The sequence below is a fragment of the Protopterus annectens genome, chromosome 10.part0, assembly GCF_019279795.1.
Source record: "Protopterus annectens isolate FY-2018-M chromosome 10.part0, PAN1.0, whole genome shotgun sequence".
NCBI classification, from domain to species: domain Eukaryota; kingdom Metazoa; phylum Chordata; order Ceratodontiformes; family Protopteridae; genus Protopterus; species Protopterus annectens.
In genome coordinates, this window is record NC_056744.1 from 655906346 (window position 1) to 655922942 (window position 16597).

A 16597-nucleotide genomic window follows, 5' to 3' on the forward strand; every position below is an offset into this window, starting at 1 on the left:
AAACCATACTGCTGATCACTAATCATCACGTCCCTTCTTAACCTAGCTTCCACTACTCTTTCCCATAACTTCATGCTGTGAGACTGTAACATACGTAAGAACACTAAACACTTCAGCAGCAAAACACGCTCCAACTTAAACTCCTCTCCCTGTTCCACCTTGCACTGACTCATCCATCTACCTCTACTATTAATTCATCCCACCCAAAATAATCCCTCCCCTACCAAAAACTATTTTTCTCTCTATATTTACTGTACTATACTCTACAATCTCAACTACACTATTACCCTCTCTATGCATAATATTTTCCTAACCTACTAATGACGAGTAGCTATATATTTTGAAATGTTAAACCTACAGTTGAGTTTATAACAAAAATATTCACTTTATGTAAATGTTGAAATTTCTGCATTGAATTATGTCTTTTAATTTTTTTAACATTGTGACAAGCCAATTGCAAATATCATGGAGCTTATCTGTAAATGTTTAATTAGCTGTATGAACTATGTCCTTTTGTAACATGTGAAATGTAACTTGCAATTATTGTGGAGCTTCTCTCCCCGCACCTCCACTGAAAATGGGCTTTTCTTGGCCCAGTGGACTAGATTCAGCAATGTATCATTAGTAAGACCAATTCAGCCTTTAGCAGTCTTAAAGCAAAATATATAACTAAGAACTGTATGTCAGAAGTAATCAGTAGCAGCTCAGAAATAGAAATGCTATGAAAATATGTTCAAACACAATCAGTCTGATTAAGTACCAACACATAAGACAGTAATACTCACATTTATTCAAGTAAGAAACAAGCCAAAACATAGCTGGCAAAAAGTAAAAACTAGAAATGCTACCAAGCAGACACCATTGGCACCAGCTAAGTTCCATTTTTGCTCTAGTCAAGCAGCATGTTTTAGGACATACTGCTACTGATCAAGATGTGAATATTTACCTACTGTAAACCAGTTTCTAAAACAGAAAGTTGGAATCAATTTGTCCTAACAAGTTTGGGTAAAAGCTGATAAGATGAGCACAGTTTATTGTTGGGTGAGCTACTAAGGCAAAAAAAGACAACTGGGGTACTTGATTTATAAAAGCAACTGCCAGCAAAGATAAGACACCGAGCACCTGCTTCAGCGGAGGATGTTACACATGAAAGCACTGTTTCAAATACAGCGGGATATGACAGTTAATACAGGCAGAGAAACATCAACTGAGTGCGAATGCAATGGTTACAGAGACTTGGATAAACATATGCAGTGCAGACTTTTTTAAATGGCATACTATTTTCCAGAGCTGCCAAAGATCTCAGATCAAAGCTTGAACCTAGTGCTTCATTCCTCCTGGTTCCTCACACTTACTAGGGGAGGGTGATCCACTTAACATGTTCATCACTTATCAAGGAAGCATCAAGACTACATGAATTTGTGCCAGCCCCCACAACAGAGAGGAGAATATATCATGGTTATCAATCAAGGTGTGGTATTTTGAGCTATTTTTAGTTATGTCCTAACTTTTGTTGCATGCTGAAAAGAGCTCAAAGGGAATATGTGCAATGGACAATATGACTGCAGTCTCTGCTTTGGCAAGTGATGCAACATTCACAAGAGCAAGCTCCCTTTTATTAGCAAAAGCCTTCTGTATGGTGCTAGTCTCTATTCTGGCCAAACTGCATACCCCCCAACATAACCACAGACAGTGAAGCTGACAGGCATAGTTACTTTTCTCTCTTCTGGATGGATCCTTTAGGACCTAGGTCACTAATGAAACCTGAATCCCAATCAGACGTAAACCAATCTACACCACATAGCTGATGGAATGCTATCAAATCTAGTGCTTGCTTGCTTTTGAATGCCTGTGGCAAAAACACTTTAGATATGTGCTGCAAACAAAATCTCAGAAAAAATAATGCATACTTTTAATACGCAGTCTACAACTAAAGCAGCATTTTTTTATTTTTTATCTTTAGAAGTTTTAGACCTTGTAATGATCAGAGAAAGGCTCACCTGTATTGCAACACGAGCAGCAGGTATGATCTCCTCGACCCTTATTGAAGACCTGTCTGATACAGACATCTGTCTACATGATGACTTTTCAGGGGTGCCACAAAGGGACATCTGCCTGCTGTTTTGCCGTGGAACATTGCGGAATGGTCGTGAAGATAAAGGTTCCAGTCCATCCTTAATTAGATCATCATCTAGTGATGAAGGCATTGTCTGACCAACAAGTAAAAATCTAGCAAAAAAGTTAAGTACATTTCAATGCTTGAAAACATCACAAAAAATACATCCAAAGGGTAGGACATGCATACTATGACAATGTTTAGAGCTTCAAGCAATCATACAGTCTAGCTTCCTATCCAGTGCAAAACTGCACAGTGAGACAAACATTTGTTGTGATAAGTGCATTAAAACAGTTCTGCAGTATTCTAAACAGCTGACAAAGTTAACAATTGTTTTAAATATCTCCCCTATCAACCAAGGAACAAACTAAAAACATGTGAAAAAACTTTCTCATTCCTGGGAACTGTCTTCTCAGTTCACTCCATTGTTCATTACAGTGCGTTACCACAAAGTACTTTACAAAACAGATGAAATTCAAACAAGGAATTAAGCAATAAATTAATAAATAAAGCTAAATTACAAAGTAAATAAATTTCAATGCCTTCTGTGATCCCCTCTCTATAAAAGTTGAGGTCAGTATTAAATCTCAAAGCATTTAGGGACCAAATACTTTTCTCCTAAAGAAATGCTCCCCCTGGGCCTGCTGCAAGTAGTTGCTCTTAAGTACATTTCTAACTTTTTCACACTTTCTCACTATTTTCAATTTACCACTCTTATTATGTCAGAATGCAGTTCACTGATGTGTAAACTACCTTTCTGGCTTTCCTCATCTCTTTCTCTCTCGCTCTCTCTCTCTCGCAAGTATATGTTAACTTCTTTTTCCTGTTATTAAACATATTTAAATTTTTGATGCAACATTACACAATCACATACACTTCCACTATATTTTTGTTTATGGCAGCTTTCATTTTGTCCCTACAGTGGCATTCCTTTCAACGATAACTGCATAATTCTACACTTCCCAGGCCACACAGTTGAAACATAATTATTATTGACAGAAATCATTTCATACTCATCACTCTACACTTATTCTTACTTCAATGTTTTTATCAATTGGGATAAAAACTGCATATGCTCTTTCTTCTTCTTCTTCTTTCAGCTTTTCCCGGTTAGGGGTCGCCACAGCGGATCATCTGCCCACTCATGATTGGCAGTGGAGTTTTACAGTGTCGAGTTGCCAGCCCGGCGCCCAGCCTTCCACAGAAGGCACACACAAACACCTAGGGCCAATTTAGAGTATCCAATCCACCTACTGCATGTCTTTGGGATGTGGGAGGAAACCGGAGCACCTGGAGGAAACCCATGCGAACACAGGGAAGACATGCAGACTCCACACAGAAGGCACCCCAGCCGAGAATCGAACCAGAGAACCTCTTGCTGTGAGGCGGCAACGCTAACCGCTGCATTAAATCCCACTACAACTACCTCAGTCTTAAGATCTAGAATCATCTCTAAATGCTCGGCGCACACACTGCTAATTTACACCATTTCCCACTATTCCATGTCTCAATACTTACAGTGTGGTGCTTTCTACTCGCTCACGCAAAAAAATTTCCATTAGCAAACAGGCACCTATGCCTGTCACACTGCCTAAAGACACTGCAGTGCTGCACATTCTATCAATATCTTCACCAGCTGTATTTTCTTTTAATTCAAAACTTTTTCCCATCTATTACCACCTTTCATTCATTACTACATAATTAAGTTGTGCCCATATCTATTAGGGTTCACTTCCTCCATCAATTTACAGCTCAGACTAGAGAAAAAAAATCCTAATTAATATACCAAGCCCACTTCACAGATATCAGAACTTTTTAGGTATTTAAGATTTAATAACAACAACAACCAACATCATCATCCCTGTTTGTTACCCAAGCAGGTCCAGTGGGCGCACAGTAAGTTTTCCGGGTGATCAGAGAGCAATGTCTGGTTAAATGACTTGCTCAAATTTGTACAGTTCTGCTTCATCAGTCTATATCATAACCCTGCAAATTCAATTTCATCTCTTTACTCCTGTTAGCATGCCAGTGAGGGGCAAGGGCAACTAATATTGCTTACTAATCCATGTTTCTAACGATATATTCAATGCTACTGTTCTTTTCAAAGTTAATTAGCATGACTGCAGACTTGTTCACATAAAAGTCACTTCCTCTGCATAATCAAGCTTCACTCTTCATGAGATGCCCATAAGGACTATGCAGCTCCAATCATGTAAGTTTAATACTAAGGAAAAACACAAACATATTCACCCTATCCTTCATATATTTATCTTCCAGTAAAAGTTTACACATCATGTAACATATTCCTGATATAATCTGCTGCCATCAACAAGCCTTCCTCCCACTACTTACCTCTTTTGATTTATTTGCCATTTGTTAACCAAGGTGGTACAATGGTCCAATGACCATTTTTTTTAGGTATGACCCACGCAAGAGGGTATCAGTAACAAACAGAAAACATTACATGTAAACATTAAAACAAAGATATTACAAAATGCAACAAAGACAAATCCAGTTATCACACTAAACAATTGGATTTATCTAATAACACACTTAGAAATTTAATAAGGTCACCCACCAATAAAACCAGCAAAATTAAATTATAACCCAAAATGAATGGAGATATGAAATAATAAATCTTAGTACAAAGGAGAAGACATAAGAATGTTACTAAAGAAAAATAAGTATGCAAAAGACAAAAATGATAAAAGGTAATAAAAACACAAGTTGTTACAACAAATACAGTTCTATCAAATATATGCTAATGCATTTTTCTGCAGGTAAATATGATCTTTAAATGTTACAAGTAGTCTTGATTCTCTCAGAGATCCCACAGCCACAGCTCTGTACAGACCTCCCTTTACTCTTGCAACTACCAAATAAGTCTTTTCTAAAAGCTGCATCGTCTGTATGGACTACATTTCCATACATTACTAGAAACTTTACTAACATCATATTCAGAAAAATGTTTTAGGGATCACCTTCATCAAGGTAGGATCTGTGACTGTGTTATTAAATCTGGTTAGACAAACAATGTTAACATTTGTTCCCGGGACCAAAACAATAGGGAGTTTCAGAATTCAATATTTTCACATGATGTAAACTTTCAGTTTGGAGATTCTTGATATTTGTTCTTCATGAATGCTGAATTCGATGGAGTTGGCATTGCACACTAGAAAGCAAACCCATAAACGGTGGGCATTAGTTCTCTCCTTAGATATTTCACTCCTGCAGCTGTTATAGCCTGTAATTAACATTCTCCTTTAGTGTTGCTTCATCCTTTCTTCTATTTACTACCTTATAAGACAAAGTACAGCTGTGTAATTAAATTTACCATAACCATTGATGTTCAAGTAGACCACTGCTGCAGTAGCCTAATCTATTTGGGTTGTATTCTTCCCAAGATACAACAGTCAATTGGCTTCCAAAGCTTAAGAGTACTTTCCACGTAGCCAGAAAGTTGATAGTTCAAGCAAGGTAGAACAAAAAGGTAGTCTTGCCACCAAGCCCATCGGACCTTTCAAGCCATCTGAATGAGTGACTCTAAAGCCTTGAAAGAGGCAAATGCTAGGTATAAAGAATTAATGTCCTCACCTAGCATACAAAAAAAGATAAAAAACAGGAGTGGTAAGAGGGAGTGGGTACTGCAGCAATGACCTATTTGATCATCTACTTTTATGACAAGTTTATTTACACAACTGTAGTATATTCATTTGACAACTGCTGCAGTAGCCTAAGCTATATGGGTAGACTAGAAAAGATTAGAAAGAGTTGGAAGAGGAAGCATGAAGGTTCCAGGAGCCCCTACAGAAAGGTCCTATCAAAGCTGGTTCTAGACCAGGAAAAGGAGTCTAGTTTGTAGTGGTTTGTAAAAGCAAGTAAAGCAGATCAAGTTGCTGCTTCTATTATATTTTATAGTATACCCCTTTCCAAAAAGCCACTGAAAAAGGAAAGGTCCTGGTAGAATGTGCCCTGACCCTGCCTGGAACTGACTTATTACTGAAGTAATCACAAAGAAATAGCATGGCACAACTATTTGGACATTTTAATTGACACTAGTTGTTCTTTTTTGTATCTTCATAAGAAATGAATAATCAGAATTGCTGAAGGTTTTAGTTCTAACAAGGTAATACTTGAGTTTTCTGTAGACATTCAGAGTAAGAATTCTCTTCTCCCTCATACAGTAAACTTTCAGTTTACCGAAGCTCAAGCAAACAGAACTCTCAAACCACCAAAAAAAAAATAAATCGAAGAAATACAAAGCGATTTTCAAGTGTTGCACTTTCTGCCCCCCATTGCAGAAACGCACCTTGCTTTTAGACTTTTAAAAAGGAAGATAGGAATAAATTATTCCCTCTCTCCTCAACCTAAGAACAAGTCAAACCAAACAAATAATATAGGGTACAGTATTAGTCAAGCCTATTTTTAACAGTAACTCTCTAGCAACCAGAAAATGCAGTTATACGACATCTACCAATCGCCATGGGTGCGGTTAACTGAGAGTTTACTGTATCTAGGTTCTGGAAAGAAAATGGGCAGATGTACAGCTTGGCTCAAAGAAAACTTGGATAACAATTCAGGCATAAATGAGAGATTAGTTCTCAAAGAAACCTTATCTTTATAGAAAATGAGATAAAGTTGACCCACTTACAAGAGACTGCAACTCAGACACTCCTTTTGTACAAGTCACAGCAATCAGTGACACCGTTTCCATTTTAAGAACCTCAAAAGTTAGCATGAAGAGCTGGTTCAAATGGAGCAAGGGAGTTTTTTTTTCAAAACCAAAATTAAGACTGCCAAGGATGAGCCACCTGTTTCTAGGAAGACAGGTATGTACCCCCCCCCCCCCTTAAAAACATCTTGAAATGAGAGTGCACTGAAAGATTGGGATCCATGGGCAGATATGCTGAAATGGCCTAAATATAAACCTTGACAGAGGACTAAAAAAGGACAGAGGATAAAAACTCTCACAAACAGAACCAGAGAAAAGCTAACTCAAACTGGTCTTTGTTATTGATGCGGTACCAACTAGAAAAACTAAGTATACAACTAATGTATGATTTTCTAGTAGCAGGTTTCTTTACCTCCTTTAATACCTGTTGCACATCCTCAGAAAAATGTGCCTAAAAGAAATTAAAATTCTATCTAGACAATTACAGGAGGATGAATCAAGTTGGGCAGCATCAAACAACTCCATCTTGTGAGAAGGTCTAGACTGTGACAACGTTTGTGGTAACTGCCATCAGCCATTTCCAAAAGAAGGAAGAAAGTACAGTTATCTAAGAACTTACCATAACATTAGATGCTCTACTTATCACCGTTGCAGTATTCTTAACCTATGGATTTTCGGTCTGCTGACATATGGTAGGTTACCAAAGCTTTATGTTCTTTAGGGCATACGTCTGACGTGTGACCTCAGCTCATATGCATCAGGGTATACACACGGACATAAGTATGAGTACTTTAGACCATCTCCAAGCAAGTGGCCTTAGGATAAATGAGAGAGAAAAACTGGTCAGCTAGAAGGGGTGTAGCTTGAAAAGGTAAGTAAATTCCTGTGAAAGCAGTCTATAGATGACAGCTTACAAAAGACTGAAAAAGAAATATTGGAGAACAGGAACAGTAGAGGGGAAGGAGGGAGGGAAACAATACTGCAACAGTGATTAATAGGACATCTGCTGCTATGGTCTGCTCCTGCACAACTGTACGATGACCTGCCTGAAATCACTAATGCAGTATTCTTAACACTGGTGATTCCCAGAGCTGAAGAAGATAAAGGAGGCTGGATAAAGGGGGGGGGTGAGCTGTCCAAGACAGCAGAAGGAACAGACTTAGAAAAGGCAGCCCTGGATCTTCAAAATGCATCAATCTTGTAATGCTTGGTGAAGGTGTGCACAGAAAACCAGGTAGCCACTTCCATGATGGACCTGTCTTCTATACCCTTGTGGAAGGCCCCAGAAAAGGCCGCTGCCCGAGTGGAATGTGTTTTTGGGAAAGCAGGCAAGCAATGCTTTCCCATATTGTATGTACCAGAAAGAGATAGCCTCTGATATATATTTTTTTATTTTATTTTACATTTGTTAACCGGGAGAGTCCGACTGGACACAGGTCCATTTTCAGCGGAGGCCCGAGGAGATAAGCTCCAATAACAAGAAATTACATGGAACATTTGTTTCATGTTATGAGAGCTTTCATTGCATACACACAAGGAGATGATAAATACAGTACACACAAGGAGATGATACATACAGTATGGAATATATTAAATTAATTGTTCATACAAAAGTCAAACATTGAGGTATAAAGTATTAAAAGACCTAAAAAAGGCAGCATTATGAATTCATGAAACAGACAAAGTAGTTGGGGTACAGAAGAAATCCAAGAAGCATTGTTTCAGTTAGAGATTGGCTGGTCCAATTTAGAATCCATGAATGAAAAACAGTTGGTCAGTTTTTCTGACAGTATTTGTTTTGTCCAAGTAGAACCTCAGCTGACTGAGAACGTTTAGGGAGTGGAGAATTCTTTTCCCCTTATTCCGAGTGTGGTGTCCAGTTAATATTCCACCAGACTGCCACCAATAATGTGACGTCCTCCACTTAAACCCGGGGAGGTAATTAAGGACCCTCAATCATCACTACTGACTCCAGTGTGGAAGTGTCATGGAAAACACCAAAGCAGAGAGCACACAACAGTAAAATTCCCCAATTTCCTTTCAGAGCATAACATGAACACGCTCTACTTCCTGGGGCTTGACTAGATACATTTGTCCACCCCAAATGTAATTAGTTATTATACACTTCAGAGCAATGTGTTCCAGTTTAAGACCTCTGACTCACTCGCACTCAAAATAAACTCAAATCTCACACACTCAAACACTTACGGGAAAGTCTGACACAGATTTCCAGCTGTGACCCCTCCCCAATACAAATGGCAGATGCTGCCACCAGAGTAATACAGGTCTACGTGCTCTTCAAAAGTTGATAAATTATTAAGAATTAAATATCAAAATAAATGATATATATGACCAGAAGGTGTCAGGCATTTAAGATGACCCGGGGATTATCAAACAGGTATAAGCACTCTGTGCTCTCTAAAGAGTAGACTGATTGTCCAGCCACAATGTACAGTAACGGAAAACATTTAATAAGTAAAATGATTATTAAAAATTGTAAATCAATAACGTTCAATAAACACCAAATTCAGTCACCAGAAATATAAAATTAAACTGTAGGATAGAAGTCCATCATCTTAGAAAAACTATCCAAATAACTAAACTTTCCTGATATAACTAGAGAATAATGTCCCTGATCTAATCTAAAACATAAGAGAAAGGGAAAGGCAGGCCTACAGTTTTTGGTGAGTCATTTTTCTTAGGTATCTACTGCACAGTCCTATAACTGACTGCAACTCTTAACTGCACTTCAATTGACTTCAGCAGTCAACTGTCTTATTTTAAAAAAATACCAATCAGCTGTTTGAAAAAGTTATTTTTCCTGTCAATCTGTTCAAGTAATCACATAGCAACCAGGAACATTCTAATGACATCACCTACTGATCAGCTGATTCACCACAGTTTGTACTTTAGAATCTGCCTCACAAATATGTGCAGTTAGAAATGTATTAAAACACTGACAGATTATTTAAACATTTTGTATTAACAGGGAAATGCTCAATATTTTAAAAACATATTTACATTTTCACAATTAGACATGCTGGCAAATAAATACAAGTTAATCTGAGAATATACACAAATCTCCTGCCAGACATGCTAAGACAGATTGCAGTGTTTTCATTTTCTTCACACTGAGGATTAGAAAAAAAGGTAGGCAGGTGGATAACCTGATTAAAGGACATCTCATTCACTACCTTAAGGATGAATGACAGGTTGTCTCCAAGAGTCACCCTGTCCATGTGAAAAATGAGAAAGGATGGAATCCATAAAAGCCTGAAGTTCAGACTCTGTGGGCAGAAGTAGGAGCCAGCAAGAGGACATTCATCCAGGTGCAGAATTTTCAAGTGGTAGACACTGCTGGCTCGAAAGGGGGACAAAGTAAGTTTTTCTACACAAAGTTGAGAACCCAGGGAGGAGAAACATGTTTCCTTGGTGGATTAAGATGTATGACCCCTATTTAGAAAACTTTGACCTCTACCCTGGTTATGAAAGCAGGGTCAAGAGGCAAGCAGGCATTAAGGGCAGACAGATGCTCTTTCATGGAAAAGTAGGCCAGACAAGAATGCAATAATTTGCAGACGTACTTAAGTAGAGAAGGGGCATTTGGTAACAAAGGGTCCTGGCTATCTATGCTTGAAGCACCAAATAGAAAATCTTTTCCATGTAGCTGCATACGATTTTCTGGTGGTTGCCTCATATTACTGGTCAATTTTTCATAAAATCCCTTGTTTTCTCGTAAAATAGTAGTAAATCATTAAATATTAAAGTTAGAAAATAAAGACAGACATTTGAGTTTCAGACTTCATACCCTTCAGAAAATCCATGTTAATGCAAAATCTGATAGTCTAAGTTTGTAAAAATTGCCCCTATTTTGGGGACTTTGTCCCACTTTTAATTATGTCTTTGATTTCTTGCTCTTAAGAGTTGAGAGGTATGGCTGAGATGCTGTGTTTCATTTTACAGACAAGAGGCCCCCAGAAAGATTACAAGGTGTTTTAATCTTATTCACATATTGCCAGAATTTTAAACATTAAACCCACAGGAATGATAGAACGTTCTAATTAATGCAATTAAAATGATGCTGCTCAAAGCAGGAAACATAACCAAAAAAAAAAAGAAAATGATATTACTGGTGGTCTGCAGTTGCTACAGGTTATACCCTTGCTGCATGGAGTGCTACCGTTCTCTGGTTCTAGTTAAATAAAATCTTTTTATTCTAGTAAGCCACACAGGCTTAAAAATCTATCATTGCTGCCGAAATCTGAAAATGCAGTTATGCCCATTTGTAGCTTGGCAGCCCATTCGCTACAGTGTATACCTCCCTGTAGAGAGAGCTTCATTTCAACTCTCCAGTTTTAGGAAAAATAAAAATGTTTCACAAACAGCTACAATGCGGCAAACAGCTGCGATAGTGTACACCATTCACACAGAAATACTTCATTTAGGTATTAGCTAAAATCAATGAGTGAAGAGCACTGGTGATCAGCAACATTCCTCTGTTTCTATACAGCCAGAAACGCTCTCAATGCTGCCGAAATCTCGCAGCTCGTTTATGCCTGTTTGCAGCTAGGCAACCCTGAGTCCCTGCACAGAGCTTCAATTTCGGCTTTCATTAAAAAAAGGTTTCTGAAACAGCTACAAAGCAGGAAACAGCTGAGGTAGTGTAGACATCACACACAGAACAGTTTGTGGATTAGGTTTTCAGCTAAAATGCTATATAGCAAAAGCACTGACGATCGTCAACATTTCTTTGTTTGAATACCTGCAGAAACGCACTCAATGAAATCTGAAGGTTTACTTATGCCCATTTGCAGCTAGGCAGCCCTGTCACTAAAGTGTATACCTCCCTGCAGAGAGAGCTTCATTTCAGCTCTCCGATTTTAGTTAAAAAAAAAAAAAAAAAAAAGTTTCACAAACAGCTACAACGCAGCAAACAGCTGCAGAAGTGTAGACCATACAGAAAACAGTACATCGGTTCAGTTTTCAGCTAGAGTGCTATATAGTAAAGACCACTGATGATCGGCAACATTTCTCTTTATTTTGCATTCCATCCCGGTAGTTATAGTAAGGGATCGGGACATAAAAGTTTGCACTGACCAAGTAAGTTATTCAATCTGCTAAAATGCTTCGGAACCACAGTACGATTGTGTTCAGTTTCCCAAGGGAAGGAAAATAATCCTGGAAAATGTCAGGCTAGGGTTTAATTTTAAAAGCTGAAGGTAGGGAAGGGGTGTGTATGCTGATGTCACAATGTGGGTGGTGCTATCTGAGCCAGACTGAGAGCAGGACGCTCCTCAAATAAAAATAGCCTAATTGCTTAAAAAATAAGGGGAAAGGTGCAGAGTGACACATATGCACTTTACACTATTTAAAGTATGCATTAGTGAAAAAAAAAAAACAGTGTGTTCTGGAAGCTGCACCATGTCAATGGCTGCACAGAGGTAGTTGTACCTACCAGAAGGAAGCCGAGGACTAGCTCCAGACACAAACCACCCTGGTGGCAACCCAAATTAAACAACATACCCAACAAAAGTAAAATGGCAAAATCAGGAAGGGTAATTCCCATAAAAATAGAAACTCAACAACTAAAAGGGCTCATTAAATATAGATGTTTGAATGCATTCACTACTGCAGTTATTACATTTGGGTTATCTGCTTGCAGGTAGCCCTCAGTCGGCCTGATTAACAAAGTCTTAGGTCCTGCGTCGGCTGCTGTCCCTTCTTCCATGACGTCAGGCTGTAAAGGGTATAAAACATGCAGCTGAAGCCATTACATCAGTATTTCTTGCCCCAGATGTCAGGTGCCCCCCTAATGGGAAGCAATTAAACATAAAAGCACAAAGATATACCTCCAACAAAAAGGCAAATACACCAAAAAGGCTTTTAAGCATAGTAAAGGAAAGTAGAAGTATAGCCAAAAGAAGTTAGGGGGCTGGAGGGAGGGTAACCAGGACTGCAACAGTGAATACACTCGAACATCTACATTTATGATTAGTGTACACAACTGTATTATGTTCTTCATGTTTCACTGTTGCAGTCATTACATTTGGGTAGATTCCCAAAGCTATGGTTGGGAGGAGGAATTCAGATAGCATTAAGACCAGCTAAAAGGCCCTGCAAGACTGCAGTGGCAAAGCCAGCTCTGGAATTTAGAGAAAACTGGCAAATGATAATGCTTGGAGAAAGTATGTACAGAACTCCAGGTAGCAGCTTCTAGGATGTCCCTGGTAGGGACTCCTCTGAGAAAGGGTGTAGAGGTAGATGCAGCCCTGGTGGAATGAGGTCTGATCCCCTGGGGGATAGGTTTTCCATGGTGCTTATAGCAGAAATGAATGCAATGGCTTATCCATTAAGAAATGGTTTGCTTTGAAATAGCATTCCCATCTGCCCCTATAGCAAATACCACCAGCAGTTGTTCAGATTTCCTTTGAGGTTTAGTCCTGTCCAAGTAGAATCTAAGTTGTCTGTGTGCATCTAAGGAATGCAGTATCCGTTCCCCTTTATTCTGTGGATTGGGAAAGAAGGTTGGCAAATGAATGGAGCCACACTGGATACCACCTTGGGCATGAAGGATGGATTGGTCTTGAGGGACACCCTGTCCACATGAAAGATAATGAAAGGCTTCACTGCCATAAGGGCCTGTAATTCAGATACCCTTCTAGCTGAAGTGATTGCTAAAAGGAAAGCTGTTTTCCAAGAAAGAAATTTCAAGTCTGCAGTAGCAGATGGCTCGAAAGGAGGTAGAGTGAGTTTCTCCAAAACAAAGTTAAGGTCCCAGGCTGGGATTGGAGCTCTCCTGGGTGGTCTCAAATTTTTGGCCCCTCTGAGGAACTGCTTGAGTAGTGGATGAGAGAAGAGGGGAGGTTCTGTGTTATAATGAGCTGAAATGGCTGATGTGTGGATTTTAATGGAAGAAAAAGACAAGCCCTTGTGAAGCATCTCAGTTAAGTACTGTCAAATCTGAGGTAAACTGGGCGCTGCTGTGCTCATCCCTTGAGATTGGTTCCAGGCAGAAAATCTTTTCCATTTTTCAGCATAAGATTTTCTAGTACCAGGCCTCCTTGCCTCTAAAATGATATCCATCACAGGTTTGCTGAGGGATGGTAAAGGAGAGATTAAGTAATTAGCTAGGCTGCAAGGTTCAGTGTTGGAAACTGAGGGTGCAGAATCTGGTTCTCCTGCTGAGACAGCATAGAAAGTACAGTTTTGTACCTACCATAAATGTAGATGTTCGAGTGCTAATACAGCTGCAGTAATCACAGATGGGTTTTCTGCCGTCAGGCGGTCCCTCGGTCGGCCGAATTCCAAAGTCTTGGTCCGGCGGGTTGTCGCTTTCTCTTCTGACGTCAGTGAGGCCAGAGTATATAAGACACAGCAGACGCCATGTTCTTCAGTCTTTCTTGCCCCAGATGTCAGGTGCCCCCAGAAGGAAGGCAATACATAAATAATGCATATATGCAAATACAAGCAATGCAATATAATCCAAAATCAGTGGTAGCAAGCAAATAAAACATAGCAGGATAACCCAGTCAGGTAGTATGAAGAGGTTGTTAGGCCCCATGCCTTTACCAAGTGGGGAAGGAGGGAGGGAAAAGTACAGTTTTGTACCTACCATAAATGTAGATGTTCATCGTGCATACAGCTGCAGTAATCGCAGATGGGTTTTCTGGAAAGGAAAAATCCTCAGGAGGGGATACAGAAGGAATGGACTGTTCTGCATCCGAATCCTCAAAAGGAGAGTAAGAGTGTTCCTCTGCATCAGAATGTTCTGATAAAATGGATCCCTGATCAGAAGAGGGAGAATCTTCCTCCACTCTGGGTCTCTTGTCTGGAGGGGGTTGAGAACCTCTGATAAGAGTAATTAAATCCTCAGCCATTTTAAGCATCTGTTTTTTAGGCATGGGACCTGGAGATGGGCCCTGTGCAACAGGCCTCGTGGGATGCCTGGCTGCTTTGGATTTAGTAAAGGCCTTAATTGAAAAAGAAGATGAGGGCCTAAATACACCATGGGTGGAAGTGGACCTGTCCACATTAGTAGGCTCAACATTAGCAGAGGCTTCGGTTGTAGTCTGGGAAAGGGCCGAGGACTCAGCGGTCTTGGGTACAGAGGACACCGCCAAAGGAGTTCATAGGTTCATAGGTTCATACTAGGCTATCTGCCCGAGGGCATTTATAAGCCTAGCCCATCGTTTTGTGGCTTACGCCACCCCTTTAGTATGGGGAACTATACCCATTATTTTGCTGTGCCTCTGTCGAGCAGTGACACTGAGGTAATTCCTGGGGTATATCTGCGATCTCCCATCCATTGGTCAAGATTTCTCTTGAACAAGGCCAGCGAGGTGCTCTGCCTCACATGTACCGGGATTTTGTTCCACAGCATAGGGAGTCTTTGGGTGATGAATCTATCCCTCCAGCACGTCCTATTAATACCCGTGTCGAGGTTTAAGTCTCCCGCCTTGTGGCTCTGATGGATCTAGATTTTTGAGGTGAAGCATATTCATCAAATCTGGGTTTGACATGGCCTTGTATGTTAGGCAAAGGTCACCTCTGAGCAAGCGTTTACTGAATAGAGCTGGAGTTCTTTCAGTCGGGCAGCATAGGACAGATTTTTGAGACCCTTTATCCTTTTGGTGAGGAACTTTTGTGTCCTCTCCAGCTGCTGCAAGTGTTGGGTCAGATACATTCAATGGGGCATTGTACTCAATCATTGGTCTGATGAGTGATGAGTAAAGGGAGACTATGACCTCCCTTGATCTAGATGAGAATCCCTTCATGATAAGGTGGGCAATGTAGAAGGACTTCCTAACTACTTTAGCTACATGGGTGTCGAATGACAGACTACTATCAACCTGGGTCCCCAGGTCCCTGATAACTTCTTCTGTGCTCAGTGGATTGCCACCTATTTGGTAGCTAGGGGTAACCTTGTTTTTCCCGAAGGGTATGACTGCATTTTTTGGCATTTAACTTTAGGCCGTGACTCTGGCACCAGTTATCCATTTCTGTGAGACCCTTCTGAAGGATATCTGTGTCAGATGTGTTTTCTACTATGGCACCCAGTTTGCAGTCATCTGCAAACTTTGTCAGCCATAACCCTCCTGTGTTTGCTTGTACTTCGGAAAAGTAGATGCCAAACAAGAGTGGGCCCAGGACTGAGCCCTGTGTCGTCGGTAGTCAGGGACTGCAAAGGCGTCTCGCTGAGAACCGGACCACGCGTAGCCTGTTTTGGCGTGGTGTCGGCGGGGACCGCGGGCCTCACGTGTCGGTCCTTTTCCTTGCGTTTTTTGGACAAAACGGTAGTCGGAGTGTCCGACGACATTTTATAATCAAAAGCTTTACCAAAGTAGTGCTGGGCGACCTCCGCCCAACGCTTAATAGTGCGTTTATTGAAGGTAGCGCAAAAGCGACAGCCCGAGACGTCGTGGTCTGGGCCCAAACAAGGTATGCAGAGGGAATGGAAATCCTTATGCGGTATTTGCTTCCCACAAGAAATACAATTAATAACTTTTTCTGACATCGGTCTGAAGCAAGAAAAGTTTCCCCAACGGGGTACTTAGCTTTAATGAAGACTTCGGTTTCCAAAATATTCGTAATTCAGGAGCTGGCCGACCGGCACTTGCGAACTGCTTCTGCTTCGGGCACCGCGCGGCAAAAAAAGACTGAAGAACATGGCGTCGGCTATGTCTTATATACTCTGGCCTCACTGACGTCAGAAAAGAAAGCGACGACAACCGACGCCGGACCAAGACCTTGGAATTCGGCCAACCGAGGGACCGCCTGACGGCAGAAAACCCATCTGTGATTACTGCAGC

At 40.4% G+C, this 16597-nt stretch overlaps 1 protein-coding gene across 1 annotated transcript in view; it reads right to left on the reverse strand.

Annotated features, from left to right (window-relative positions):
• The window catches only part of USP24 (ubiquitin specific peptidase 24), a 4679666-nt gene that overhangs the window by 2306111 nt on the left and 2356958 nt on the right, over window positions 1-16597 (reverse strand). Inside the window, exon 33 of the mRNA XM_044085508.1 lies at window positions 2001-2229. Coding sequence (XP_043941443.1) covers window positions 2001-2229 — 229 coding nt within the window. The remainder of the gene's footprint in view (window positions 1-2000; window positions 2230-16597) is intronic.